Source organism: Mercurialis annua, linkage group LG1-X (assembly GCF_937616625.2).
Source record: "Mercurialis annua linkage group LG1-X, ddMerAnnu1.2, whole genome shotgun sequence".
NCBI classification, from domain to species: Eukaryota; Viridiplantae; Streptophyta; class Magnoliopsida; order Malpighiales; family Euphorbiaceae; genus Mercurialis; species Mercurialis annua.
In genome coordinates, this window is record NC_065570.1 from 7,843,283 (window position 1) to 7,870,182 (window position 26,900).

Here is a 26,900-nt window from a genome sequence, read left to right on the forward strand (position 1 = left end):
AAAAGTCATGGGGGGAACTTGTTAGTATATGGGATGCTCATGGCAAAAATGAACCGGAGAAGAAGGAGCTTAACGTGGACTTGAAGACCTATTGGGATCATCTTCCAAATACGGTAATATTTTGTTTTAGGTTTGGATGTAATTTATGTTAGTCTATAACAACGGGTTTTTTGTTTTAGAAAATGAAGCATGGATGTCCCACCTTTCGACGATGTAATAGACGATTGCAACATAATCTTTACTTTTGTCCCGTCGCCAATGTCAGGTATTTGCTTTTCATTTTAATAGTTTGTTTTAATCTTTTATCTAAAGGTAACACATGCTCTCAAAACCTGTAAATATTTTTTTTCAAATTGATGGTTGTTCTGTTTAATGAAGTGCGGTTTGATTAGTATTTTTTTCGGGCTAAATTTTGGAATATCTTTTATCACTTTACTTGGTGAAAATGCTCAAGTTGCGCGGCAATCAAACCAAAAATCAAAAAGGAAGAAGAGTGAATCAGGCGGCAAGTCAATTTAGTAGAGATTGTAAAAATATAAATGTTGAAAAAAACAGTATTTCATAAACCTAAGGACTTCGTGATTGTAATCTTGATAGTTTGGCATTATTCTTTGTAATTTTTTACAGAAATACTAGTAAAATGTGAAAACTTATTTTTCAGCATTTAAAAATGTTGTATTTCAAAACTATCAAATTGAACATAATTACAAAAGACCAAAATGTTTACTCACGCTTTATCCTCCAACAAAAAATATTGTTTCTTTCCACCATCTGTAAAGCTTCAACGATTTCCCCTTCTTTAAAAGGCGATGTTTACTCTTCCACCACCTATATTTCTAACAACAATCAAACTCAGATTGCCGCCAATGGATACATCAATGATATTGATTAAGAAATTAAAGTAGAGAAAATTGAAATTTTGAGCTTCTTTACTAAAAGAGGCTTCATAATCACGTTATCGACTAAACCACTGGATAATAGTTCACCGTGTTCATCGGGGTTTATGGTTGTAGCAGGAGAAAAACCTTTGGAAACTTTAGCATGACCTCTACCACACTATTTCACTTGAACTCTTTCAATGGATGATGAAAAGTGATACTAGGTTGATCAGGGGCGGAACTAGCCATACGCTCAGGTAGGCTCGAGCCGGAATGCCATCGAAAAGCATAAGGATCGGGACTAGAGCATGTTGAAGCCGGAGGAAGATTCAAGCTATTCAGCCATGGCTGAAAATAACAGCAGCCAGGGGCTGTTGTCTATTGGGGAAGAAGACGCTTAATGCGTCTTTTTCTTTTAGGTTTCAATAAAAAAAAGGCCAATTTGGCCCATTGTTGTTTTAAACAAACAACACGAACGGAAAAAGCAATTGTGTCCAATTACTTTGTTTACTTTGTCCCTTTTGTTCTTTGCTTAACAGTGTTAATAACAAACGAAAATTAACTACCAACTTTTTTATTAAACTCTTAATTAATTTCATCAATTCTTTCACTAATCTATATATACTCTAAATTTTTCATCTAATTTTCAAAAAAATTACCCTAATTTTCAAATTTTCCAACTTTATTTCTCTAGTTCCAAATTTTCCTCTAAAAACAAACAATCTCCAATGTTGAGTAAGAATTTTTATTTTAAATTTTATTTATATAATTAATTTTATTTATTTGTTTATAATATTATGGAATAACTAGATTTTTTAGGTTTTTGAACTTGATTTACTCATGAAAAATCGAAGAAGTAGATAGACTACAAAAAGTAAGTTTTTTTAGTTATTGTTGTTTTATTTTATTTTTTTGATAAATAATTGATAAATTTTGTTATTTGAATATTTTATGAATTAAAAAAACAACTTGATGAAAACAAATCAAAATAGTTTTATTTAGGTTATGGATAAATTTGTTATAGAACACCAAAACATGTCAACTCTTGTGATAGAGAAAATAATTTGGATATAATTTCGAGAGAGAAAAGAGCATATGTTAAGTTTGATTCTTGATAACAATATATAATAATATGTACATAACAATTGCGTATCATGTAAAGCGGATTTCGATTGATATATACGAAATAAATATTAGAGATGAAGTGAGACGTGCATATCTGCTTAAAGATCCTTGTCAACCAAAAAGTCATACTTACTCAACATTCTTTTGACATAGAGGTTGCTTATCATATTCGATTGACATCGATTTTAGATGCTATTTGATTCTATGCAAACGCGAAAAACACAATTGTCTCGCCACGATCGAAACTAGTGTAATAATCTATTATAATAGCTAATATTTAATTATTAATAAATATTAGTGTCGATTTACGTGTTTCACACATGATTCGTAGTCTGACTCGTCAAAATATTATATGTATGTTTAGTTAATAATTATAATTTATATTTAAATATCAAATATCACATAACTATTGATATAGTAGTTAATTAGGAGTAGTCTATCTTCTTTATAGAGAATATAAATTGAAAATATTAAATAATAATTACATGAATAATTTATTAAAAGTAATTTATTGTAATTAGAATTTTAAATGATTAAATAATAATTAAAATAACAATTATTAAATAGTAAAGTAGTCTATTCGAATTAGTACTCTAAATAATTATCTGTATATAGCACTGTTGTTAGACTCGGACGAGTCACGAGTCGACTCGTCTGAGTCGAGTCGACTAATCTGAGTCGAGTCGAGTCAGCCGCAAAACGAGTCGAATCTACTAGGAGAATCGAAATGAGGCTAGAATCGGACCTGAATCGTTAGACTCGGACTGACTCGGTCGATTCAAACGATTCTTGTAAAAGCTTTAGAAAATGTGAAAAAAACTTGTTCTGACTATATAAACTTTGTTTGCAAGAGACTCTGTATAAAAAAGAAGCTGATGAGACTTGGTTTAGAGGTAGAATAAAAAAAAGAACACAAAAGAAGAAGAAAAATTGTAGAGATAGAGTAAAGGTTGAAGATGAAGTTACATAAAAATAGAAAAAATTAAAAAAAAGCACAAAATAAGGAGAGTAGTGTGGCTAGAGTCTGACTGATGTGACATGTCTTTTACTTTTTGACATGTAAACAGATTTTGTCAAAAAATTCATTACAAACTTGAGATAAAAATAGTAACTTTCAAATAAAGAAAGCCAAAAAGTTCATAATTTTATATTCATTAACATTTTTACTTTATATATTAAAAATTAATTGATGTATAATATTTATTTTATAGTTCTTTAAAATAATAATTTATTTTTATATAGTATATTTTATTTATAATGAGTATTATCAGTTTAAACGAATCTTACGATTCGATTCTCGATTCAAAAAATTAGAATTTCGATTCTCGATTCGAATCTCGATTCAACAACTATGGTATATAGTATTATAAGTAGTTTATTTTAGTTAGTACTCTAACTCTAATTAATTCTAATGATTATCTTAATAATATTTTAATTAATAATTATGTTTTGCTAAGTAAGAAGGACATTAGCGTAAATGTGTCTGTCTCCCCCCTCCCTCCCTCATGCTTTTATATATAGTATAGATAAATCTTGTACAAATGAATTCATATATTATTAATTGCATGTTGTTTAACCCGGGCTGGAAACAAATCCTAGTTCTGCCACTGAGGTTGATTATCCCAAGCCAATAAAGGACTAAATCCATAGGGGCACTGGCGCAGTCATCTCCTCCAAATACATAACACATACACACATCTTCTTGTTCACAATTAACAGGTTCCAATTTGCTTTAGAAATTAAGTACATCGCCACAAGTGTTCCAAAATAGTGGTAATGGATTAGGCTCAAGAGAGAATCAACAGGCTAGCCAAAATTCTTACAGATAAAGAAGTAGGCTCTAGTTTGTACAGTACAGTCATCGCTATAGGAAAAATGGAGCACTACTTATCGGCCAGTTTTATTTTTTAGATGCTAAGGATCCAAGATTTTTTTAATATAAAGTGGCTTAGCGGACATAGTCCTAGAAAACGTCGGTGAATGCTAGTGCTGTGTATCTTGTTGATCCAGCCAAGTTCTGAGTGGTGCAGAAAAGGCGAAGCGTGAAGTGCAACAATATCCATTTTGATTTCATTTTAATATAAAGGAACTGAGACAGAGATAAAGGTTGTTAATCCGTGTCACCAATTTCTATAGTTGAAGCAGCAACGACTATCCCATAGTCCTATTAAAGGTGTTGGAAAGTGGAGGAAGAAGCTTCTCTATATTTTTTTCCTTATTAGTGATTTTATCTCTATTTGGTTGTTTTGGCACTCGAACGAAAAAATAATCTCGAAGAGAGAAAAAGACAGTTAGCAATATGTGTGATGAGCGAGCACTTATCTAATATGAGTTTAAACCATGTTCACGCATTAGCTATTCTTGTATCTAGTTTTCACCATGGAAAACATCCTTCTACCATTGATTAGAAAAAAAATTGGCGAATACACTTAGAGAACAGATTTTACGAGACTGATGACTAGTGGTGTTGCATACGCTTTAAAAGTTGTACATTTAGAAAGAGAGGAGTTTAAAAAGCGGCATGGGTGGACCATATAAAAATGTAGACTGATGACCAAACCTTTATTCAGGAATGTAATACTTAAAAATTGGATCTTGCACCCAATCAAGACGAATATGCGCCTCTAATAATTTTTGAAGGAACAATTTCACATATTGTCTCTATTAATATGATGTCTAGAAAGGAGGATCATGATAACATTTTACGAGCAAGAGCATCTTGTATCTCCATTTACGCTTTTGAAATCCAATCATATGGAAGTAGACTTGTTCATGGGCAAGCTCGGGCCGGGCCTACCAGACTTTTTCATTTTTTAAATAAGCCCAAGCCTTGCATTCTATTTTTGCGGGTTTAGGTCGGGCTTTTCCTTGCCTACATGTAAAGTTAATAAAAATATAAGCTTAAGCCCGCCTACAAAATAGCGGGCTCAGGCCGTGCTTGTAACCAAAAATCAATGTTCAAGCCCGGCCCTAAGGGTACGGGACTGGGTGGGCCTAGCGGGTACCCAAGCCCGCTAACATGTCTACTTAGAAGTTATACTCATTTTTGTTGTTTATAATGATGGTCTCATATTGGATGCCATACAAAAAAAATTGAATTGGCCGCTTATATCTCCAGTCAGGTGCCTGAAGTGGTTATCGGTGATCCTGGACGGTTACGTCAGATAATTATAAACCTTGTTGGGAATTCAGTAAAGTTCACACAAGAGAATGGACGCATCTTTGTCTCAGTTCATGTGCAAAAGAAATAAAAACCTATTTAATTTTAAGAGATACAAAGATGAAAAGAAGGCTTAAGGTTTAGTTCGACACAAGCCAAATAAAATTGATAACACATTAAATGGATATCCTATGTTCGAAAGATGGAAAAGTTGGGCGAACTTTAAAAAGTTGAATAACAAATATATAATGGAAAAATTGGGAATAATTACATTACAAGTTACTATTGAAGATACATGAGTGGAAATACCGGTGGATGCACAAAGCCATATTTTCATGCTATTTATGTAGGCAAACAGTTCCACCTCTCAAATCTATAGTAATACTATAATAGGCTTGAGCATCAGCAAATGTCTAGTTAATCTCATGGGTGGTGAGATCGAATTTCTTAGTGAAGCTGGCACCAATACTATCTTTATATTCATAGTTGTTTTTAGAAAAGGAGACTTGAGGTCTATGGATACGAAATTGTAGCCTTATAATGATGTTTTGGACTTCAGAGGGTGGAAAGATATTGATAATTGACCAAAGAAGTACTCGAGCTGAAATCACAATATATCACCTTTAAAGACTGAAAATAGCTGCAAATATAGCTTCCGCTCTAGAATGTGTCACACTTTCACAAACTTCAAATTTAATTTTTTTGATAATCTCAGTTTATTAAAGACAATTATATGATGAAATAACTTTAAAGACATGATCTCAAAAGCTGGAAATAGTATTATGAAAATTCATCAATTTAGAATTTCCCAAGATATATGACCAGTGGCGGAACTAGCCATAGGCTCGGGTAGGATCGAGCCCGGACTGCCATCAGAAAGCACAAGGATCGGGACCGGAGCATGTTGAAGCGGAGGAAGCTTCAAGTTGTTCAGCCATGGCTGAAAATAACATATTGTTTGGATTAGGGGTTGAAAAAGAAAAGGAAGGGAATGGTTGTAAAATTTCAACCCCTGTTTGGCAAATTTTTTTTAAAGGTTTTGAGGGGTTGAAAAATATTTCCCAACCCCCTCAACCCTCATATGCCAACCCCCCATATTAGGGTGTTGGATTATTTTTAACTGATTTTTTTTATAAACCCTTCATTTACTTTATTATTTTCCCAAACATGGAAGGATTATGCACAACCCTTACCTTCCTTTACAGTCTCTTATGGTACTTTATTTTATTTTAAAAACCCGTACTTTACTTTAATGCCTTCTCTCCCAAACAAACTCTAAACAGCAGCTAGGGGCTGTTGCTTGTTGGGGAAAAAGACGCTTTATGCATCTTTTTTTAGGTTTTAATAAAAAGAGAGAGAGGCCAATTTGGCCCATTATTGTTTAAAACGAATAGCACAAACGGAAAAGCACTTTTGTCCAATTACGTTTTTACTTTGTCCGTTTGTTCTTTACTTAACAGTATTAATAACAAATGAAAATTAATTATTCTCATCAAATCCCACTATCAAATTCTTTATTAAACTCTTAATTAATTTCATCAATTCTTTCACTAATCTATCTATACTCTAAATTTTTCATTTAATTTTCATGATCTAATTTTCAAAATTCTACCCTAATTTTCAAATTTTCCAAATTTATTTCTCTAATTCCAAATTATCCTCTAAAATCAAACAATCCCCAATATTGAGTAAGTATTTTTATTTTAAAATTTTATTTATATAATTAATCTTATTTATATATTTATAATAATATTATAGAATACCTATATTAACTTGATTTTTGTAGATTTTTAAACTTGATTTACTTATGAAAAATCTAAAGAAGTAGATAGACTACGACAAGTGAGTATTTTTAGTTATTGTCGTTTTATTTTATTTTTTTGATAAATAATTGATGAATATTGTTATTTGAATATTTTATGAATTTAGAAAAAACAACTTGATGAAAACAATTAAAATAGTTTTATTTAGGTTATTGATAAATTTGTTATAAAACACCAAAACATGTCAACTCTTGTGATAGAGAAAATAATTTGGATACAATTTTGAGAGAGAAAAGAGCATGTGTTGAGTTTGATTCTTGATAACAATATAAAATAGTATGTCCAGAACAATTGCGGATTCTGCAAAGCCGATTTCGATTGATAAATACGAAATCAATATTAGAGATGAAGTGAGACGTGCATATCTGCTTAAAGATTCTTGTCAACCAAAGAGTCATACTTACTCAACATTCTTCTGACATAGAGGTTGCTTATCATATTCGATTACCAACGGTTTTAGATGCTATCTGATTCTATGCAAACGCGAAGAATACAATTCTCTCGCCGCGATCGAAACTAATGTAAGAATCTATAATAATAGCTAATGTTTAATTTTTTTAATAAATACTAGTGTCGCTTTACGTGTTTCACACGTGACTCGTAGTGTGACTCGTCAAAATATTATATGTATGTTTAGTTAATAATTATTTTTATAATTATAAATTATATTTAAATATCAAATATCAAATAATTATTGATATAGTAGTTAATTAGGAGTAGTTTATCTTATTTATAGAGAATATAAATTGAAAATATTAAATAATAATTACATGAATAATTTATTAAAAGAAATTTATCTTAATTAGAATTTTATGATTAAATAATAATTAAAATGACAATTATTAAATATTAAAGTAGTTTATTCGAATTAGTACTCTAAATAATTATATGTATATAGTACTATAAGTAGTTTATTTTAGGTAGTATTCTAACTGTAATTAATTCTAATAATTTTTTAATTAATAATTATGGTTTATTAAGTAAGAAGGACATTAGCGTAATGTTCCCCCCCCAACCACTTCCATTCGTGTTTTTATATATAGTATAGATAAAATCTTGCATAAATGAATTTATATGTTATTAATTGTATATTGTTAGCACGGGCTGAAAATAAATTTTTTGTTCTGCCACTGTATGGCGGGGCTAAAGTTTTTTAACTCAATTTTCTATTAGTTTGTTTCATTTTTCTATTAGTCTTTTATTATTTTGATATTCTTTTATAACATTTGATTATCGTGTAATATTCTTCAATTTATCTTCAACATATTATATCTTTTGAAAAATAATAACCTTTCTTATGTTATTTCCACAGGATTATTTGCGAGATATCTGTTTTTCTCAAAATATTTAAACCATTTTTGGCCATCTTTCACTTATTTCCCACGCTACCTATTTTTATAACTTATTTATAAAAGTACCCTCTATATATAGTAACCTTATCTCATTTTAGGTTAAATTTTTACATAACCACATTTTTTTTTCTCTTCTTTCTCTCTTCTTTTCTTCTTATTTTTCTTTTGATTTTCAGTTTGTCTCTTCCGGTCGCTTTTCCGTTCATCTACTTCCGATAGATTTCTCGTCATTTTCAGTCGTTTTTTCGTTCGTCTCTTCCGTTCGCGCTAGTCCGTTCGTCTCTTCCGTTCGCGCTATGAATTTCTCGACATCGTCTTTAGATTTGTGTAACTTTTTATGTTTTTTGTGATGATTTAAACATTTTGTAAATAAATTATTGTACATCTATAATTTTTTTGTTTATAAAATTATTCTATTATTCATATAGTTATTTTTTCTTTCTCTTATTCATAGATTTGTTTATTGCTACTGATTTTGTAAAGAACAAATTGATTTATGGTGTAATTGTAGTGATTTTATAATATATTTATGTTATAGTATATTTTTGGTGTATTTATAGTGTATTTCTGGTGTTTTCGGGATATCTATATTTTTTGATGTATTTCTGTCGTTTTTTAAGTATATCTATGGTGCATTTGCAGTGTTTATGTTGTATTTGCAGTATTTTTATGGTATAAACCACAAAACACTACAAAAATGCCATTAATACACTAAATACTATATATACACTATTTTTACACTATAAAAACACCATAAAACACTATATATAGACTATAAAACCACGATAAAAAAATTACTGGAAAAAAATCTATAAACAAAAGAGAATAAATTATTAAAAACTGAAGGATTGTGCAATCGGTCGGTTCGGTCGACCGAACCAAAAAACCGAAAACCAAAATTGGGTGAAAATCCAAAACCGGAAAAACGTATTTGTGAAATTAAAAAAAAAAGTATTTTTCGTAAATAAAAAAATCAGAAAAGAAAAGTCAAAAACTGACATGTAAAAGTATAAATAAGTTACCGAAACATGTACTATTTTAAAAAATTACCACTATTTTCACTTCATCAAATGAAGTTCAATCTTTAAAAAATAAAATAAAAAAATATTTATAATAAATTTAAAGCAATACATTTATCATAAAAATAAAATAAAAAATAATAAAATACTCAAAAGAACAGAAAGTAGCAAGCAAGCCAACCAGCCCACAGCTTCTTTCTCTTTCTCTCAACTCTTTCCCTTCCATATTTATTTCCCTTGCCCTTCTCTGCTTTAAAACGCTACACCAACAAACTAATCAAAACTTCTCCAACACACTACAAAACAAAATCACCATTCCAATCAATATAAACAACGCCCAAACTTCTCACTCACTGTAATCACTTTCAACACTAACTGTTTTCCGTCAGTCAAACAATTTTTCATATCGCGGCGGATCCGATTACATTTCCATAAGAACCAGCACCGCGATGGCGCTCTCAGGTTCTGATTTGCCGATGATTTACTCACTGCTCACCAATTCAATGAGCGGCGACCAGAGAGTTCGCAAACCAGCCGAAACGGCGCTCTCGGAATTTGAGAGTAGGCCTGGTTTTTGCTCTTGCCTGATGGTAAAATTTTGTTTTATTTTCTAGCTAGGGTTTTAGTTCTGGTTTTATTTTGTAATGCTTTGTTAATTAGTTTTTATGTTAATGTTGCATGTTGAAAATGCAGGAAGTGATAACTGCAAAGGATTTAGTGTCTCAAGTTGATGTTCGGTTGTTAGCTTCCGTTTATTTCAAGAATAGTATCAGTCGGTATTGGAGGAACCGCCGCGATTCTTCGTAAGATTTTCTTAGTGATATGCTATATAACTAACTTCGCCAGTTAATTTCTTTCCTGCAAATTTATTATTCAGAGTTGTGGCTATCTGGCTGTGTTTAATTTTGATCGGAAACTGCATTCTACTTGTTTTTTTTAGTTAAGAAGGGTTGGAATTTGATAATTGAGTTAATTTAATTGAAATAATGCAGTCATTTGTCTGAAAATGTTTTAGTGTTTTGATAGTAAAGATCAAGGCATTTTGAAAGAATTTGAATCATTTCGAAAGTGATATTCTTTTGGATTCTTACAGTTGATTTAATTAAAAATAAGATCTTTTTCGATTATTTCTTGTATCAAATACATCTATTGGAGTGGTGATATTTTTTAATGTGTATATTATTGTATGTAATGCAGGGGATTAAGCAGTGACGAGAAAAACCATTTGAGACAAAAACTTCTGTCGCATTTGAGAGAAGAGAATGATAAGGTGTCGCACTGGGTTTATGTCACTGACTTTGCTTATGCTTTAGCAATTTAATTATTTTACGAATTACTTTATTTGATTTAATTAGTGTTTTTTTGGTGTATTTAACATTTCAGATAGCCGTAATGTTGTCTGTGCTCATATCCAAAATTGCTCGCTTTGACTATCCCAGAGAATGGTACATCTTTTATTTTTGATGTTCTCCCCTTTATATATTTGCTTTTAATAGCCAGTTATTTCATTTATATTTTCATCGATTTTAAGGTGCAAGTTGCTGCAAGAACAAATAGTAATGCCTGTTAGGATTTTGAAGCACATGTAGCCTGAAGCTTTGCAGTGCTCGTCTTATTTAGATTACTGTTATCTTTCATGAGAAATATTATTGAAATGTTCGAGTTCATTTATATTTCTGTGGTGCTCTTCTATTTTAGATGAAAGAATATTCAAATTTATTCTGTTTGATGTGTTTTAGATTCCTTAACTATTTCACAGCTGCCTTAGGCTGCTATGATTCATTTTTAACTTAGAAAATAAACCTTGTATTCATTCTCAATCGTTATTCTGGGTAATTTTTCAGTGCATTATTTAATGTTACAATCAAATAAGCAAGAAAGTTGTGATAATGCAAGTACCATTTAGACCAGCTTCTGATATCTAAAATTGCAGCATATGGACCAATTAAGTAAAGGAGTGGGCACAATATAGTTTCTTTGTTATCCCTTTGTTTTGATTGTCATCAAAGTGCCTGTGGTATCCTTTGAAATGGAGTGATTGCCTAAACACAGAGATCCTTTCAAAGTCAGTTTGAAATAAGTTAAAAAAGCTGAGAATAATTATGCTAATAAGTAAACCTTACTTTAACTGAACTCGAGCTAATCAAATATAAAAATATGATGGAAGACTGGGATTCTGTGTAGTGGACAAGAAAATAGATTATGTTCCCAAGATTGCATCTGGCTGATTTTGAACTGTACCAAGCATACCTTAGAAGTATTATGTTGCACTCTATACTAAATATCTGATTGTGTTGCTGTTTTGTTCCACGTAGCATGGCAATGTATATGCCAGGATAAATTAGTAATAACTTATTGAGGAAATCTGAACTATGGTGGGTTTTACCTATTCTTGATTCTGCATAATATTCTCTGAAAGCTCCTTTGTTATGTTCTGGTTGAGTTCTGTTTTAGGTAGACCATGATGAAAGATATTGTTGAATGAAAAGTTAGTCTTCAAAGTTGGATAAGTCATGAGTTTTCATTCTGATGCTGAATTATGTTCTCCTGTTCGGTCAATCTTCTCATCTATCGAATACTTATCATTAGCTTAACTATCTGCATTATCTTACTGACTTAAATTATTTAGGCCAGAGCTATTTTCGGTCTTAGCGCAACAGCTTCAGTCAGCAGATGTTCTTGCATCTCATAGGATATTCATGATTCTCTTCCGTACCTTGAAGGAACTGTCGACTAAACGTCTAACTGCAGATCAGAGAAACTTTGCAGAGGTATAACTACTGCATGCATAATTTATATTTCTTCCTTTTGTCATTGTTTGCCTGTTTGTTGTATATGTGTAATCAGCTTATGATAATGAAGATCACCTGGGCGGGCAAAGAAAAAGCCTGTGTTTGAAGATTTTTGAGCAGTTCTTGTGTTGTCCTGATCTGTGTAAGACACAGATGGCAATAACTGACATTATAAGATTATGCAAACTCTCGGCAGTAAACTGACCACTCAGGAATTTTGTTAATATCAACTATTGGCAGGCTTTTTATGATCAATTTGTGTGTATGATCAGACTTAATCTGCCTGCTAAGAATTGTAATTGATCTTTCGGTTTTTTTGGCTTTCTTTTCTCATACAAATTGAAACATCTCTCAACTTATGGTTCTGTTTCATATAAGAAATGATGCATTCACAAACTCATATTGGCAGATATCATCCCACTTCTTTGATTATTGCTGGCGACTTTGGCAAAGTGATGTGCAGACCATATTACATGGTTTCTCAGCTATTGCTCAAAGCTATAATTCGAATGCTCTGAAGCAGCATCATGATGAACTTTATCTAACAAGTGAAAGATGGTTGTTGTGTTCAAAGATTATACGCCAGCTGATTGTTTCAGGGTTTCAAAGTGATGCTAAATGCATACAGGTTTATATATTCAGTACTGAGTCTATGAATTCTCGAGTTTGATCCACCTTTAAATGGTACTAACCTGGAGGAGTAGTGTTTACAGTTTTCGTTTTTTTTGTTATTTCATTCAGGAAGTCCGACCGGTAAAGGAGGTATCTCCTATGCTCTTGAACGCCATTCAGTCATTGCTTCCTTATTGTGAGATGACGCTCTTCTTCTTTTACTATTCTTTCCGCACATTCATTCACAGGGATATGGACTTTTGGAGGCTGTATTAATTAGTAGCATTTGTGCACCAAGTGGTTCCCACTATCTCTAGAGCATTTAATTGAAATATGGTAGAATTTTTTTATTGCCAAGTCTTTATGATTAGGAATTTGATAAATATTAATGTAAAACGAGAAGTGCAAGAGAAATTTAGGTAAATTGTAATAGAGAACACATAAAAGGAAGTGTCGACAAACATTACTAGTTTTACTTGCTCAGAGGTCAATCATAATTTAGTTTCACGAACAATAAAATTACTTCTAGTTTTCCTTGTGTATGTGGATGAAAGAACAGAGCTCTTTTCTACTCATTTCCCAATTCTGTGCTTTTATTTATATTATTAACTTCTTTGGTTTGTAACATGTCATATTTGAAATTGTAATTCCCAAAGAGTGTCCATTCTTTTTTTAGATCACTTCCGGAGTTTGATCGCTATACATCTAATTTAGGTGAAGATGGGGACCACATGATTCAATATAGCTTTTTCTGATTGCTGGTTTGCTGTTCAAACTGGTTATTTAACATGCTGTCTTGTTTTTGCAGATCCAACTTTCCAGAAGGGACATCCTATATTTTGGGATTTCATAAAGAGAGCATGCACAAAATTAATGAAAGTTCTAGTTGTAATTCAGGGAAGACATCCTTATACATTTGGTGATAAGTCTGTCCTTCCGCCGGTCTTGGATTTTTGTTTAAACAAGATAGTGGACCCTGAGCCATATGTGTTATCTTTTGAGCAGTTCCTTATTCAGTGCATGGTAATGGTTAAGTGTGTACTTGAATGTAAGGAATATAGACCAGTTCTTACCGGTAAGGTGATGGATGAAAATGCGATCACAGTAGAGCAGATGAAGAAAAATATTTCCATTGTTGTTGGTGGTGTCCTCACTTCACTTCTTCCTGCTGAACGCTTAATACTGTTATGCAACGTATTAATAAGAAGGTAATAGTGCCTAAATGCTTCGCTTCATCAGTTTATATAGTGAATTCCTTAGAAATTAATGATTGAGGTGTTTAGTCGTGGAGTTTGATTATTTGTCAATTGATTGCGTTGGTGGTGCCTGTTCTGAATTTTGTCTGGCAACAGAGGATTGTCGGTTAACAGTCAAAACAATTTCTCAATAGCTATTGTTGCAGTACTTTCTTTGTTTTTGGTCTTAAAGCTTTTGTTTAACAATCACATTTCCAAATATAAGTTTGAGAAAAGGTTTTTGACCTGTTGCAACATTTACAAAATGAACATTGCATGCCCACAAAATTCCTTGTATAAGTTGTATTTGCATTTCATACTTCAGTTTCAGAGTATCCTGAAGGAAAAGCTGAGATACTTCGTATGGAGTAATTAGTATATGAGAATGTACATAACTCTGCTATCTATTTGCAGTCTGAATTACCCGTGCTTCCCGCTTCTTTGTCCTAGTCGATTTAGATGTTTGTTAGTAATGGTTTTGGCAACAGTGATCCGCTTAGCATATCAGAACTCATGGGTGCAAGGTATGGGGAAACCAACATGGCATGAATACAAGGACAGTGATAATGCTTTGGTTCTAGCCATCACATGGGCAAATTTATAATTTCATAAATTGAAAGCCACCTATGGCATCAGTCTTATGGTTCTCAATTCTTGCCATTTAAGAACTATTGTTTTATCTTGTATTTTTGTCATCTGGTCTTTAATTTCCAATATTGCTATACCACTAGAATAAAACAAGAAAAGAAGGCATTGGAAGATTGTGAGTAAAAGTGTGGTTGATGTTTTTACAGGTATTTTGTTCTAACGGCAAGTGATTTGGAGGAGCTGTATCAGAACCCTGAATCTTTTCATCATGAGCAGGATGTGATTCAGTGGACAGAGAAACTGAGGCCTTGTGCCGAAGCATTATACATTGTTTTGTTTGAAAAACATAGCCAAGTGGGTGGATTTTACTTCTATTGATATTGTACAGATTTGCAAATATACTAAATGCTTAAAATCTCAAATGAGTTCTGGTAATATATAGGCTTATGTTGTTTCTGATTGTTATTTTTAGCTGCTAGGTCCTGTTGTGGTATCTATCCTTCAAGAAGCAATGAATGGTTGCCCATCATCAGTTACTGACATAAGTCCTGGATTGCTTCTTAAAGATGCTGCTTATGGTGCTGCTGCATATGTATACTATGAGCTATCAAACTATTTAAGCTTCAAAGATTGGTATTCTAATAAATTCTTTTTTGTCTTGTTGTAATTGTTTTAGGCTTATAGTATTATCCACCACTCCATATGCCTAATTATTAATGGCCTAATGTCTCAAAAGACCCCGACCTTTTAGTCCCTTCTCAATCCTACCCTGACGTTGAAAACTGGTCAATCTTACCCTATTTTGCATTTTTGTGTTTCAATTGTACCCTGAAATATTAAATTGACGTTTTTTTCATTTGGAAAAAAATTAAAAAAACGTTCTCCATGTCTAGCATATATTAATTGTATATGTTGAAAATTTATTTAGATTTAGTTAAATTAATTAGGAATTTAAATTAGTTTTAATTTGATTATGATTTTTAGTTAGTTTTTAAAAATAAAAGACTTATTTGTACTTTTTTAAATGGAAAAAAATTTAATTTTATCTTTAAACTTAGTTATATAAATGATTTCATCATTTAAATAAAAAAATTGTGAGAAATTAAAAAATTAGGGTACAATTGAAACGAGAAAATGCGAAATAGGGTAAAATTGACCAGTTTTCAACGTCAGGTAGAATTGAAAAGGGGTTAAAAGGTCGGGGTTCTTTTGAGGTATTCGGCCATTATTAATTGATTTCACATTCAAGGATGTTTTTGGAATGACATTTTATGATTTTGATCTAATGTCGTTGGTTTATTTGTCGTGCTTTTGATTAAAGAATGAATTTGAAACTGGCTGCTGAACATGTTTAAACCTATTACTAGATTCAGACATTAGTGTATGCAAATGTCTGGCAAATTTTATTACATTGTGTTTTCTATTATCTATTATTTGAAGTGAAAAATAAAATGTACTTGATTTCTGGGAAGGAAAGGATTTTGAAAATGAGAACAAGGTTTCATAGATGGGAAAACTGCTATCAATGGTGTTATTAAGTTTTTTTTTTTCTCATCAGAGTTGTTTCAAGTTCTATTTCTTCAGCTTTAATATTTAGAATTACTGTCGGTTCACTGTCTTGTACCTCTATCGATCATTTGATACTTTTCTTGAGGAAATTTTTTTAACAACACTCGTTGATTAATCAGCAGTCTTGCAACCTGTTTAGCTATCTCATTTTATGTTTGTTAAATTTAATAATGACTCAGTCGTCTTCCTGAAACTGGTGATTGCAGGTTTAATGGTGCTTTATCCGTTGAACTTTCAAATGATCATCCAAATATGCGTATCATCCATCGGAAGGTTGCATTAATACTGGGTCAATGGGTTTCTGAGGTACTACCAGTATATTCTGACGCTGTATTATATAGATGTCTAAAGAAATAGTTGCAATACTTTATTTTTGTAAGTTGTGCGTGTATTTATGCAATTTATCTATCTTCTTTTCAGAATCATTAACTAAAACTTATTCATCCGCATATGATGCTACGTAATATAAAATGATCTCTTTATACTTGTATAGTTGTATTGGCATCTAAAACTGCTACATTCTCATTCTATAAAAAAAAGAGTTGGCAGGTAATGTCCGGTAGTTGAATAACCTCAGTTGGAAATGTATCTGATGTGAATGTTTGCTCACCATTGTTTGTTGGCAGATTAAAGATGATATAAAAAGACCAGTATACTGTGGATTGATCAGACTCCTCCAAGACAAAGATTTATCAGTTAGGGTATGGCCCATAAGTTTACCTCTTTTGCAGAGACTATTGTGGATTCCTTGGGCATGCTTTGTCAGACACACAGGTGGGTCCTACCAGGACCACCTTCGTGTGCCTGCCTGGAGCAGTATTTGATAATTTTGAGTGTTTTGATCACGTCATTCTTCCTTTTCCTTTGTTTCTTTCGAGCTTCCTCCTTTTGAGTTTTTTAGGATGCATTGACAGATCACGCCTCTCATATTTTCATCTTTGCTCTTCATTGAATGACTAATATTGTGCATTAATTGCTGTAGCTGGCAGCTTGCCGGTCTTTGTGTTTTCATATTGAAGATGCAAACTTCTCCCAGAAAGAGTTCGCAGATCTTCTTCCTATTTGTTGGGATTCATGTTTTAAGCTGATTGAGGAGGTTCAGGAGTTTGATTCAAAGGTTAGGTGGTGGTGTTATTGGTTAATCTTCATTATTGCTGTGCGCTTATCTCTGTTAATTGTCATTATCCTTTCTATTCCAATTATTTTACTTTACAAATCATTTGCATTGTGGGTAAGGGTTGTCAAGCATTGGAAGTGAGGTATAATGTGCACATCTATAAAGATCATTAAATTAACGGAAACTAATGAAATCTTAACATGGATCTCCAAATTTTGAATTTTCCAGCCTCTATAGGAGATATCAAATATAACAAATGTGACAACTTATTAGGAAATTTTCATGCAAGAAAGATGATTGTGTATCCTGTTAAACATGATGGTTCTGTATATATGCGATCTTTACTTCAGCTAGCAGAATCAAATCTACTTTCAATTGTTTTATTTATTGGAACTTATTTTTCCTTCTATTTGACTAACTCTGCATGAACTAACTGAAGTGCCCTGTGTTCTGTTGATGAATTTCAGGTTCAGGTTTTGAATTTGATCTCTATATTGATTGGACATGTTACAGAAGTCATTCCATTTGCAAACAAATTGGTGGCATTCTTTCAGAAGGTATTTAAATGGCATTGCTTGTTCTTCCCTCTTGTGATGCTCAAATAGTTAGGTATTATAGTAGTGCAATACCCATTTACATGGACAAGGGTGGTAACATTATTAAGACTGATTAATGGTTTTATGCTTGAGTGATTAAGGTTTTCCAAGTTGCTGAATGCTGAGCACTGATCGGATACTATCTAATTTGTGTTCTAATATGAATTTAAGCTGGATATCCATTTACTTCTTTTATAAATTTTCCAGAATTATTATACTTTGGACTTTTGGTGCCAATGACTATATTATTTCTTGAAAGGTTTGGGAGGAATCTTCTGGTGAGAGTCTTCTACAGATTCAGCTTCTTATTGCCCTAAGAAACTTTGTAATTGCACTTGGTCATCAGTCACCCAGTTGCTACAATGTACTATTGCCTATTCTGCAAAGGGGAATTGATATAAATAGCCCAGATGAGCTCAATCTGTTAGAGGATAGCATGCTGGTCAGTATTCTTATTAATTTTATATGTTGTGAAGAAGAGTTGGAGGGGGAGAATGTAAAATGGATGTCTTCTCTATCATAACTAAATATATAACACATGTTTTGCCTAATTTTGTAGTTGTGGGAAGCCACACTCTCACATGCTCCTGCAATGGTTCCTCAGCTATTGGCGTGCTTTCCGTGTCTAGTGGAAATTATGGAAAGAAGTTTTGATCACTTGCAGGTTAGCTTTGTGTGCAGTCATATTGATTTTGCTTTCATAGTCCTTCTCAATGTATCTAAATTTGCTGAATTAATGGCCAAGGGATATTTTTGCTTCACTCCATCTTTACTTGGTTGTTTGCTGAATTGATGACTTAATAGTTTAATTGGATACAGTTACCATCAACTAACAGCATACAGATGCTATTCTAGAATTTGCATTTTTTTGAGTGTTGCTGCTCATCCCTTTTTCTTTTCTAGCCATCATATTCTGAATTTGTTTACTTTGCAGGTTGCAGTCAAGATAATTGAGAGTTACATAATTTTGGGTGGCAGTGAATTTCTAAACATGCATGCTTCCACTGTAGCTAAGCTTCTCGATCTGATTGTTGGAAATGTCAATGATAGAGGCCTACTTTCAATACTTCCCGTCATTGATATATTAATACAGGTAAGACTTCCATATGTGAACTTATCAAGTATAGTCAGAGTCATAACAAGTAAAATTCATCCATAGTCTCTGAAACAATACTCTAGATTCATATCTTTTTCTCAAATATGGCTATTTACTGATAATTATATTGAATTCTATTTATACCAATCATCAAAACTCACACATTGTTGCAATAAGCTTTGTACTGGGCTCTAACATCTAACTCATCAGAAACTTGATTAAATTTCCAGAACATCTATTCGGACCTGTTTAATGTCGCAGGTTCTCCTCTCCTTTTTCTCCTTGTCCCTAGTCATACATCTTTCTTTCTATCTTCCAGTGGAACCTTTGTAGTGTTTTTATGAGGTGAGATTGCTTGCATCAGATGTTTCAAAGGGAAGGCAATACCTAGTGTGGGTTTCTCTCATACTCCAGCCAACAAGAGTGTGTCAAAAAGTTCTTTTTATAGTTTCATGAGAAAATAGAAATGGGATTCAATGATTGACACACTTCCTTATTGCTTGGTGTATGGGCGGAATTCATATGAAAGGAGTAGGATAGGATTTCCTTATTTCCTACAGCTGGAAGTAACTTTTCAGGCGAAAAAGGAGATAGCTAATGTCCAAAAACAACATTATACTACATTTTCAGGCCCTGTTATCTTCTAATATAGGAAAATATTGGGCTTGGTGGTGAAACCAAGAGAAAATTTATTTAGATGAAGATTAGAAAACTTAATTTTAGGAAGACTAAAATTCTTCACAACCAAGAGTAAACAAAAGAGAGTAGTTCTAGAAATTATACATGCAAGCTCCCCCCAGTGATAACCAAAATCGTACTTTATGCTATTCTGGAAACTTCAGCAAAACAACAGGACGTAGAAAATAAACATCAATCGGCGAAACAAACTTATGCTTTCTTTTTTGTTTCCAATGTATTTGTACAAAATAAATGTGGAATGGAAGAGAGGTAGGAGATTCTTTGTTTAAAGATTGAGGGTTGTGAGATATTGCTGGTGACTGCCTCAGGAATGAAAATCAAGTTACCCCTTGACTCGCTAGACTGCAAAGCTGGACCTCCCTACTTGCTGGCTTGACTGCACTGACTTACTGGATTGCCCCTTTTTAGTTACAGAAACCTTAGGCTCAAATATTCTATTGTTTTATTAGTTAAACGTAGTAGTATCATAATAGTTAGTAATATGGTCTTAATACCATAAAAAGTAAGGTCAAAATGAGATGATTGCATGAAAGCAGACATGAAATGGGAAATTATCCTTTTATGGGTTCATAGGAATGCAGTCTATGAAGCCTTAACCATTACAGAGAGCTATCAAAATTATATATATAAAATAAATATACATATTATGTACATAATATTCGTGATTCATTCAATATAAGTAAATAAAAAGTTCAAAAAAGCTTAATTCATTAAAGTTAACTCCAATAACAAGTCTTAAAACACTCCCAGCGTGTCCCTTGGAGTGTCCTGTGTCCCCTTTGCTTACGGCACTTCCGAGATATGTCGGTGCTTGCACCATGTGCTTCTGGTAATCTGGATTGGAATCTGAGATGGGTTAAGGGCGTTTGCTGCAATGGAATATGATCCCCTTTGCTTACGGCACTTCCGAGAAATGTCGGTGCTTGCACCATGTGCTTCTGGTAATCTGGATTGGAATCTGAGATGGGTTAAGGGCGTTTGCTGCAATGGAATATGATTTTTTTATTTTTTTTCAAATTGCTAACAGTATTTTTTGCACCAAACTTAAGTGAAAAGTTCAGCCATCTTAGAAAAAGAAAAAAAAAACATTCTTTAGCTTTCCATGATAGCTCTCTGTAATGGTTAAGATTTTTGCCCTAACTCTGATTTCCACCTACAGTTGGAGCTCATGTCATATTCATGTCCAAAATTCCTAAAATCCCTTGAATGCTAGAAGTATGTATAACTGGAAATTTGTTATTTTATTTCATTTTTTCAATGCATAATCAGTAAATAAAAATGTATCTTCAATTCTTTGCATTGCATGGCGATTACCGCTGATGCTTAGTACTTTTGCTGCAATCCTAAATAATGTTTCCTTTGTGTTCATCATAAATTATCACCGGATTTATAATAACTTTCACTGTTTTTCAGTGTTTCCCAGTAGAAGTGCCACCATTGATCAGCAGTACCTTACAAGTGAGTGACTATCCTTGTCTGTGGAGGTTTTAGTTGATATATATATGTATAAGAAATTGGGACTCATCTTATTTGTTTTGTATGTATATAATATTTTCTGGAACTTTACGTATTTAATTAAATTCTACATATTGATGCTAGAAACTAATTGTCATATGTTTGAGCGGAGGAGATGACTGTGAACCTTCAAAGACAGCTGTTAAGGCGTCTTCTGCTGCGGTACTAGCTAGAGTTTTGGTGATGAATACCAATTACCTTGGACAATTGACAGCAGATCGATCCCTTCCGCTGCTCCTTCAGCAAGCAGGCATTCAAATTGAAGAAAATATCCTTATTTGTCTAGTTGACATATGGCTTGACAAGGTCAGTAGATCATGAATTTGTTCAAGGATATATTCTCCTGTGACTCTTAAAGTTTGTGCTTCTCTATTTTTTTCCTATGCATCATTGTAGACTAGATTGGGTCATGCATATACTTGGTTCTGCATTAACTGTAACTCATGTTCTCATTTATCTTGTTTAATAAAAGGAGATACTGCTTCATTTTATAATTTTTATGCAGATAGATAATGCATCTTCCAACCAGAGAAAGATATTTGGCTTAGCGCTTTCAATTATTTTGACGCTAAACTTGCCTCAAGTGCTTGATAAACTAGATCAGATCCTTAGGTATGGTTTCAATCTTGATCTATAGAGCATATTGAGTTACTTTGCCTGTTTTGATGTGTTGTTTTGTCCACGCAGTGTCTGTACAAGTGTTATTTTGGCAGTAAATGATGATAAAACAGAGGAAGAGTCCAGGTTACATCTATTGTGCATTTAGCTTTATTTGTTTGACCGGATGTTTATTGCTTATTTTCAGCCAACAATCTTGTTTTTTGGTAATTGATGACAGTGGCGATAATATGAGCTCCAGCATATCTCATGGTGAGGGCACTGTTCCAACCAGAGAGCTCAGAAAAAGACAGGTGAACAATTTTGAATACCTAGAAATTCCATATATTTTTGTACTTTTAAATGATAATGCTTACTTATTCTCTTGCTTTCGCACTTCTCAGATAAAACTTTCAGACCCTATCAACCAGCTATCATTAGAGAATTCAGTGAGAGACAATCTTCAAAGGTGTTCTGCACTTCACGGTGAATCTTTTAATTCAGCCATTTCTAGAATGCATCCTGCAGCATTTGGACAGTTGAAACAGGCTTTGAAGATGGCGTAGCTGTTAGCATGACAGATTTTTGTCCCTTCAAGTGGAGATGTCATGCTCAGGGCCCTTGGCCCATTGATTCTTTTATTTCTTCCATACATCGAGGATATAATAGGTAAGTCTCGACTCTGATAGGATTCACAGATCATATTTGACCCCTTTTCTTCAATAGTGATTAAAATCACCTTCTTAACAGTTTTAGTCAATGGAACACTTGGACTTTATTTACTGGATTTGCTGACCTTTTCTAATTTGAAGCTTTTGTACAATACTCGACTCCTAATTATTAAATCTTAAATTTTAGTTGGACTGTTGGAGTCAGCTTGACTTGCCTTTTTCTAGCATTCCTCATAACAATGTTTTAAAAACTGGACCACACCGGACGGTGGCTGGTCTTGTCTGGAAGAAGTCAAGCACCAGAGATCCCAGTTAGACTGGGGGTTTGAAACGGTCAACCGATAAAAACTGGGTTGTTAACAGAAAAAAAATCAATAAAAGCAGCTTCTTTTATAGGCTGGCAGGACCAGCTGGTTGAACCGTGAACAAGTGACTCATCTGGTTCTGCAAGTGGTTCAGTTTTTTAAGCAATGCCTTGTGAAGCTGTAAACTAAAATGGCTGAAATGTGAGGCAAAGCAGACTCTGCCTGAACAGAGTCGGCGGGAATACAAAAGATCATTTTCCTTCATTGCAATCATTATTATCATTTCTTACAGCTATTATTCCTCAGCATAATACTAATATTTTTTATTTGTGCTTTTAATTCTAGGTACAATGATGCTTTGGTGATTTTGGTGCAATTAGTTGTTGGTGTTCACATTCTTGGTTCGGCCTTTTTTTTCTTTGATATCTAAGCGGGGAAAAGAGTAGAACTAGAGTGGGCGATATTTCTTGTTACAAAATTTTGAAATCATTTGTAAATGCCCCCTTCGGTAATATCATTTGTAAATGCCCCCTTCTGGTCGTTGCTTGCCGAGATATCTAGGCGTAATGTCCTGAGTGATGAGTTGCTAGGTTTTGACATTAGTTTACTGAAGAAATTAAAATCTTAATAGTGTATATTGCATCTTTCTGAATATCTTGAATGAGTTTTTGAGTTGAAAAGTGCTACAATTTTTGTTTCCAGGTTACAAGATGCAAATTATGTTTTTATTTTTATTTTTTAACTTTTGAAATTTGTATGTACGAATAACAAACTCTTATTTTACCAATTAAACTAGACCATCAACCTTTTCCCATACGAAATATGTTTAATTTTATCATCTACTGTATTCTAGATGGCGTTGTCTAGCCCATAGTTTCAAGAACTCTAGTTCATCAAGTAAACCAGTAGCTTGTATAACTCCTCTAGTATTTTAACTTATTTTTGACATAAAGCAATTTTTTTTAGGGTTAATTCCTAAAAAAATCACGAACTTTACACGAAGTTTCATTTTAATCATGACCTTTAAAAGTTGCCATTTAAAGGCACGAACTTTCATTTTGTTTCGAATCTATCATTTCAGTGTATTTTTGTTGACTAAATTTTTCAATAAAGCATTAATGAAAGACCCAAAAACATTAAATCTTATTATCTGTTAGTTATAGTATATAGGATTAGGAATTTTTGGTTCGATAAAATACACCGGATTTTACTTTGGCGATAGATTTGAAACAAAACGAAAGTTCATGCCTTTAAATGACAACTTTTAAAGTTCATGATTAAAATAAAATTTCGCGTAAAGTTCGTGATTTTTTTAGGAATTAACCCTTGTTTTTATGCATAAGCTAAACTCTAACTAAAGGAATAAGTGTTGCAGTAAAACAAAAAATATACCGTAGAGTTGACTCAGTTATAGGTTTTACTGCAGCCGTCTTTCAGTTGCAGCTGATATGAAAATAATGCATAATCCAAAAATTGCGAATTTATAGCCCCAATAGTTTTTACTTTTTAGAGATTACTCGGTAAACAAATTCAATCCAATAAACAGGCAAATAGCCCTAGAGATTCATTGGCACTTGCGCAAGTTCAATCCAAAAGCAGTAATCAAAAATAGATCTAAAAAAATAAAAATTTTCTGGATGCACCAGCAGCGGCAGCAATAGATCTTTGGAGCAAGAAATTTCCAGGAGTGTTATGAACAGCTAGGAAATGGAAAGAATCTCGAGCTTATAATTCTTTTGACACCATAAAAACAATAAATGAAAAGTTTAATTCAGTGAGGGGAAATACTTAAAAGTTTAATAACACGCACTCTTCCAAACTATATTTTCCCGGACTTTTACCAAGACACATAATTTAAAATCAAAATCTATGAATACGATCCCAAACTGACCAACTGAGAACCAAAAACCATCCACCTGTTCCAACAAAATCAATAAATTTGTGTACATATAGCAGATATCGCAAATTTGTGGGAAAAAACACGACCAGGAACCCATTCAAAACCAAGTTAGCAATGCCTGCTAACAAGCTGCCTCGGAGACAAGAGAATTTTTCATGTCTATGCAGATGATGGAGGTTGGTCTTCCTTTTCTGCCTCGGGTTTTGTTTTTTCACCTTCAGCTTCTGTTGATTTAACAGGCTCGGCCTCTTTTGTCTCAACAGGCACCTCCTTCACTTTTTCCTCAGTTTTTTCATCTCCAACACTCAGCTTCTCTAGTAGTCCAGCAGCATCTTCAGCCTCTGTATTTTCTTCTCTGTTTTGCTGAGCCTCAGCCACCTCTTGGAATTTCTCCATGAAGGTTTTGCAATCTAAAAGACACGAAAGTATCAGGCATGGGACATATTTTAAACGCTACTCCAAAATCCAATTGGTAACCATAAGAAAGATTTTACAGCTGAACCTAAATAGCTCCAAGAGAACAGGAACTACCAACTAGCTTAGATACAAATCTTATGAATCGGGTCAATTTGAAATTGCGGTGAACTTGCATTTATGCTTTGTAAAGCAAGTTAAATAATGCTAACCAACTAGCTCTAATAGTTCAATGTTACGAGCATTTTTGACACATGCAGTAATAGAAGATGGAAATTACCAAACATTCTATCATTGCTCATGCAGAATGAAAACTAACAGATGGTATCCACTTCTACATGGAATCACATTTAAAACACGAGTATTTCCTATCTCGACGTTATCGATATTTTATTTACATACCCAAGTTCCAACTAATAAGAAGTTTAAGAAATGAATAGTTAGAAAAAAATGTGTAAAATTTCTAACATTTGATTGGTTGAATTCATAAATAAAATATAAACTCCGTCTAGACAAGGGTTTTCCTTAATACTCATTAGGAAAAAAGATATAAGCCAGTGGAAATAGGTAGTACTGATGACATGGTAAGGTAGTACTAGTGCAGATGACATGGTATCAGAATTTGACCACTTGAATTAACAAAATACAACCGCTAGTCTAGCACTTGTACTGCAAGCGCAGCTCATGACAGCACTAAATAAAACCAGGAAAGAGTTCAAAAAAGAAGACGCAGCATGCTTAGTGTGGAAACTGAGCGACGTAATGCATACCTTAATAATACTCTTCGTGTCAAGAGCGGAAATTTCTATAGTTATGGTTCTACATTATCAATGATAATCAAGTCCTAAGTATGTATAACACTAAGGGTTTGAAACATAATAAAATTCAACACTTAAAACGACATACTCTCGATAGAAGCAAATCTGATACAGAAAAGCTCATCCTTCAATTCACCGTCGGCGAAATCAGTAGCATGCCATAGGCAAGATTTCTCATTCCCATGATGCTCTTGTACAGTCATCGACGGAAGCACTGCCAAATAACAATAAAAAAATCAAAAATTGAGCAACAAAATAGAATCATAAGCCTACAGACAGCAGATCGGTACCTAGATGATTAGCACAGATCTTTAGAGTCTTAGATTGGCGCATAACAAGACGAATCTTGCCAGATTCTTTATGCTTCAACAGCTTCACACTCCCCGCTCCCCGCTCCTTCCACTGATTCCCATCCTTATCAAATCGGTACAGCTTCGATTTCCTTCAAAATTTCAATTCAATCAAAAAATTAGAAAACCTAACAAAAATTTAAAAACTGTAAAATCGTGAGATTAAAAAAGAGGTTTCATACAGATCGAGAATAGCGTCCTCTTCTTCTTCTCCGGTGGAGACGGCGACTTCTTCGAGCTTGACGATCGGAGCGACTTGAGCTCCGGTGTCTTCATCAGGTGCGTTTTCTTCGTCTTCTTCGGGTCGATTCTTGTTGAGTTCTGGATCGTTAGAAGCAGTGGTTGCCATTTTTAGTTATGAGTGTAGAAGGAGAGAGTATTTAGCAAGTTTTTAGGGATTTTTCTTGGAGAAACGGCGACTCCTGTTTTTGCTTTTTCGTTTATGTATGTATACTATATATAAAAAAAGGGATTAGCATGCACATCCACTCTAAGTAATCTGTAATTTATTAAAAATTTAAATATTTTATAAAATAATAAATTTTAGCTTGCTTTATAATTTTAATATAAATTTTAATTTTAATAATTTAATATATGAATTATTATTATTTTTTAATTTTAAATGCCGAACAATTTTCTGTTAAAAATTGCTGATATGGACATCACGAT

At 33.1% G+C, this 26,900-nt stretch overlaps 2 protein-coding genes and 1 pseudogene across 3 annotated transcripts; 2 read left to right on the forward strand and 1 right to left on the reverse strand.

Annotated features, from left to right (window-relative positions):
* The first annotated feature begins 5,095 nt into the window (after positions 1-5,095).
* On the forward strand, positions 5,096-5,886 carry LOC126687991 (histidine kinase 2-like; annotated as a pseudogene).
* Positions 5,887-9,520: 3,634 nt separating this feature from the next.
* LOC126655060 (uncharacterized) lies at positions 9,521-23,450 on the forward strand. 2 transcript variants are annotated; one of them, XM_050349069.1, is made up of 24 exons: positions 9,521-9,947; positions 10,051-10,160; positions 10,555-10,627; positions 10,741-10,802; positions 11,987-12,128; positions 12,559-12,777; positions 12,891-12,957; positions 13,570-13,969; positions 14,791-14,938; positions 15,057-15,217; positions 16,360-16,459; positions 16,780-16,927; positions 17,143-17,270; positions 17,738-17,827; positions 18,126-18,308; positions 18,426-18,530; positions 18,801-18,959; positions 21,075-21,119; positions 21,261-21,482; positions 21,682-21,788; positions 21,864-21,920; positions 22,015-22,087; positions 22,178-22,442; positions 23,095-23,450. In XM_050349069.1, exons 1-23 carry the CDS (start codon positions 9,807-9,809, stop codon positions 22,337-22,339), a joined length of 3,102 nt encoding a protein of 1,033 aa, XP_050205026.1. In that variant the 5' UTR covers positions 9,521-9,806; the 3' UTR covers positions 22,340-22,442; positions 23,095-23,450. The 2 variants fall into 2 exon arrangements, with proteins under 2 accessions (XP_050205026.1, XP_050205030.1); XM_050349073.2 differs by having other exon boundaries at positions 16,780-16,854; positions 17,136-17,270.
* A 1,048-nt stretch (positions 23,451-24,498) lies between these two features.
* On the reverse strand, positions 24,499-26,674 carry LOC126664799 (ran-binding protein 1 homolog c-like). The gene is made up of 4 exons (XM_050357354.2): positions 26,414-26,674; positions 26,172-26,323; positions 25,970-26,095; positions 24,499-25,059 (listed from the first exon to the last, which is right to left on the reverse strand). Exons 1-4 carry the CDS (start codon positions 26,578-26,580, stop codon positions 24,809-24,811), a joined length of 696 nt encoding a protein of 231 aa, XP_050213311.1. The 5' UTR covers positions 26,581-26,674; the 3' UTR covers positions 24,499-24,808.
* Between the last annotated feature and the right edge of the window lie 226 nt (positions 26,675-26,900).

Bases quoted from the DNA above. Each gene is read 5' to 3' on its own strand.
- LOC126655060 (XM_050349069.1), top strand. From the start codon at position 9,807: ATGGCGCTCTCAGGTTCTGATTTGCCGATGATTTACTCACTGCTCACC. The intron at 16,460-16,779 runs GTACTACCAGTA...GTTTGTTGGCAG, and splicing joins TGGGTCAATGGGTTTCTGAG to ATTAAAGATGATATAAAAAG. The intron at 18,309-18,425 runs GTCAGTATTCTT...CTAATTTTGTAG, and splicing joins TGTTAGAGGATAGCATGCTG to TTGTGGGAAGCCACACTCTC.
- LOC126664799 (XM_050357354.2), bottom strand. From the start codon at position 26,580: ATGGCAACCACTGCTTCTAACGATCCAGAACTCAACAAGAATCGACCC. The intron at 26,096-26,171 runs GTACCGATCTGC...GTTATTTGGCAG, and splicing joins GATCTGTGCTAATCATCTAG to TGCTTCCGTCGATGACTGTA. The intron at 25,060-25,969 runs GTATGTCGTTTT...CGTGTCTTTTAG, and splicing joins CAGATTTGCTTCTATCGAGA to ATTGCAAAACCTTCATGGAG.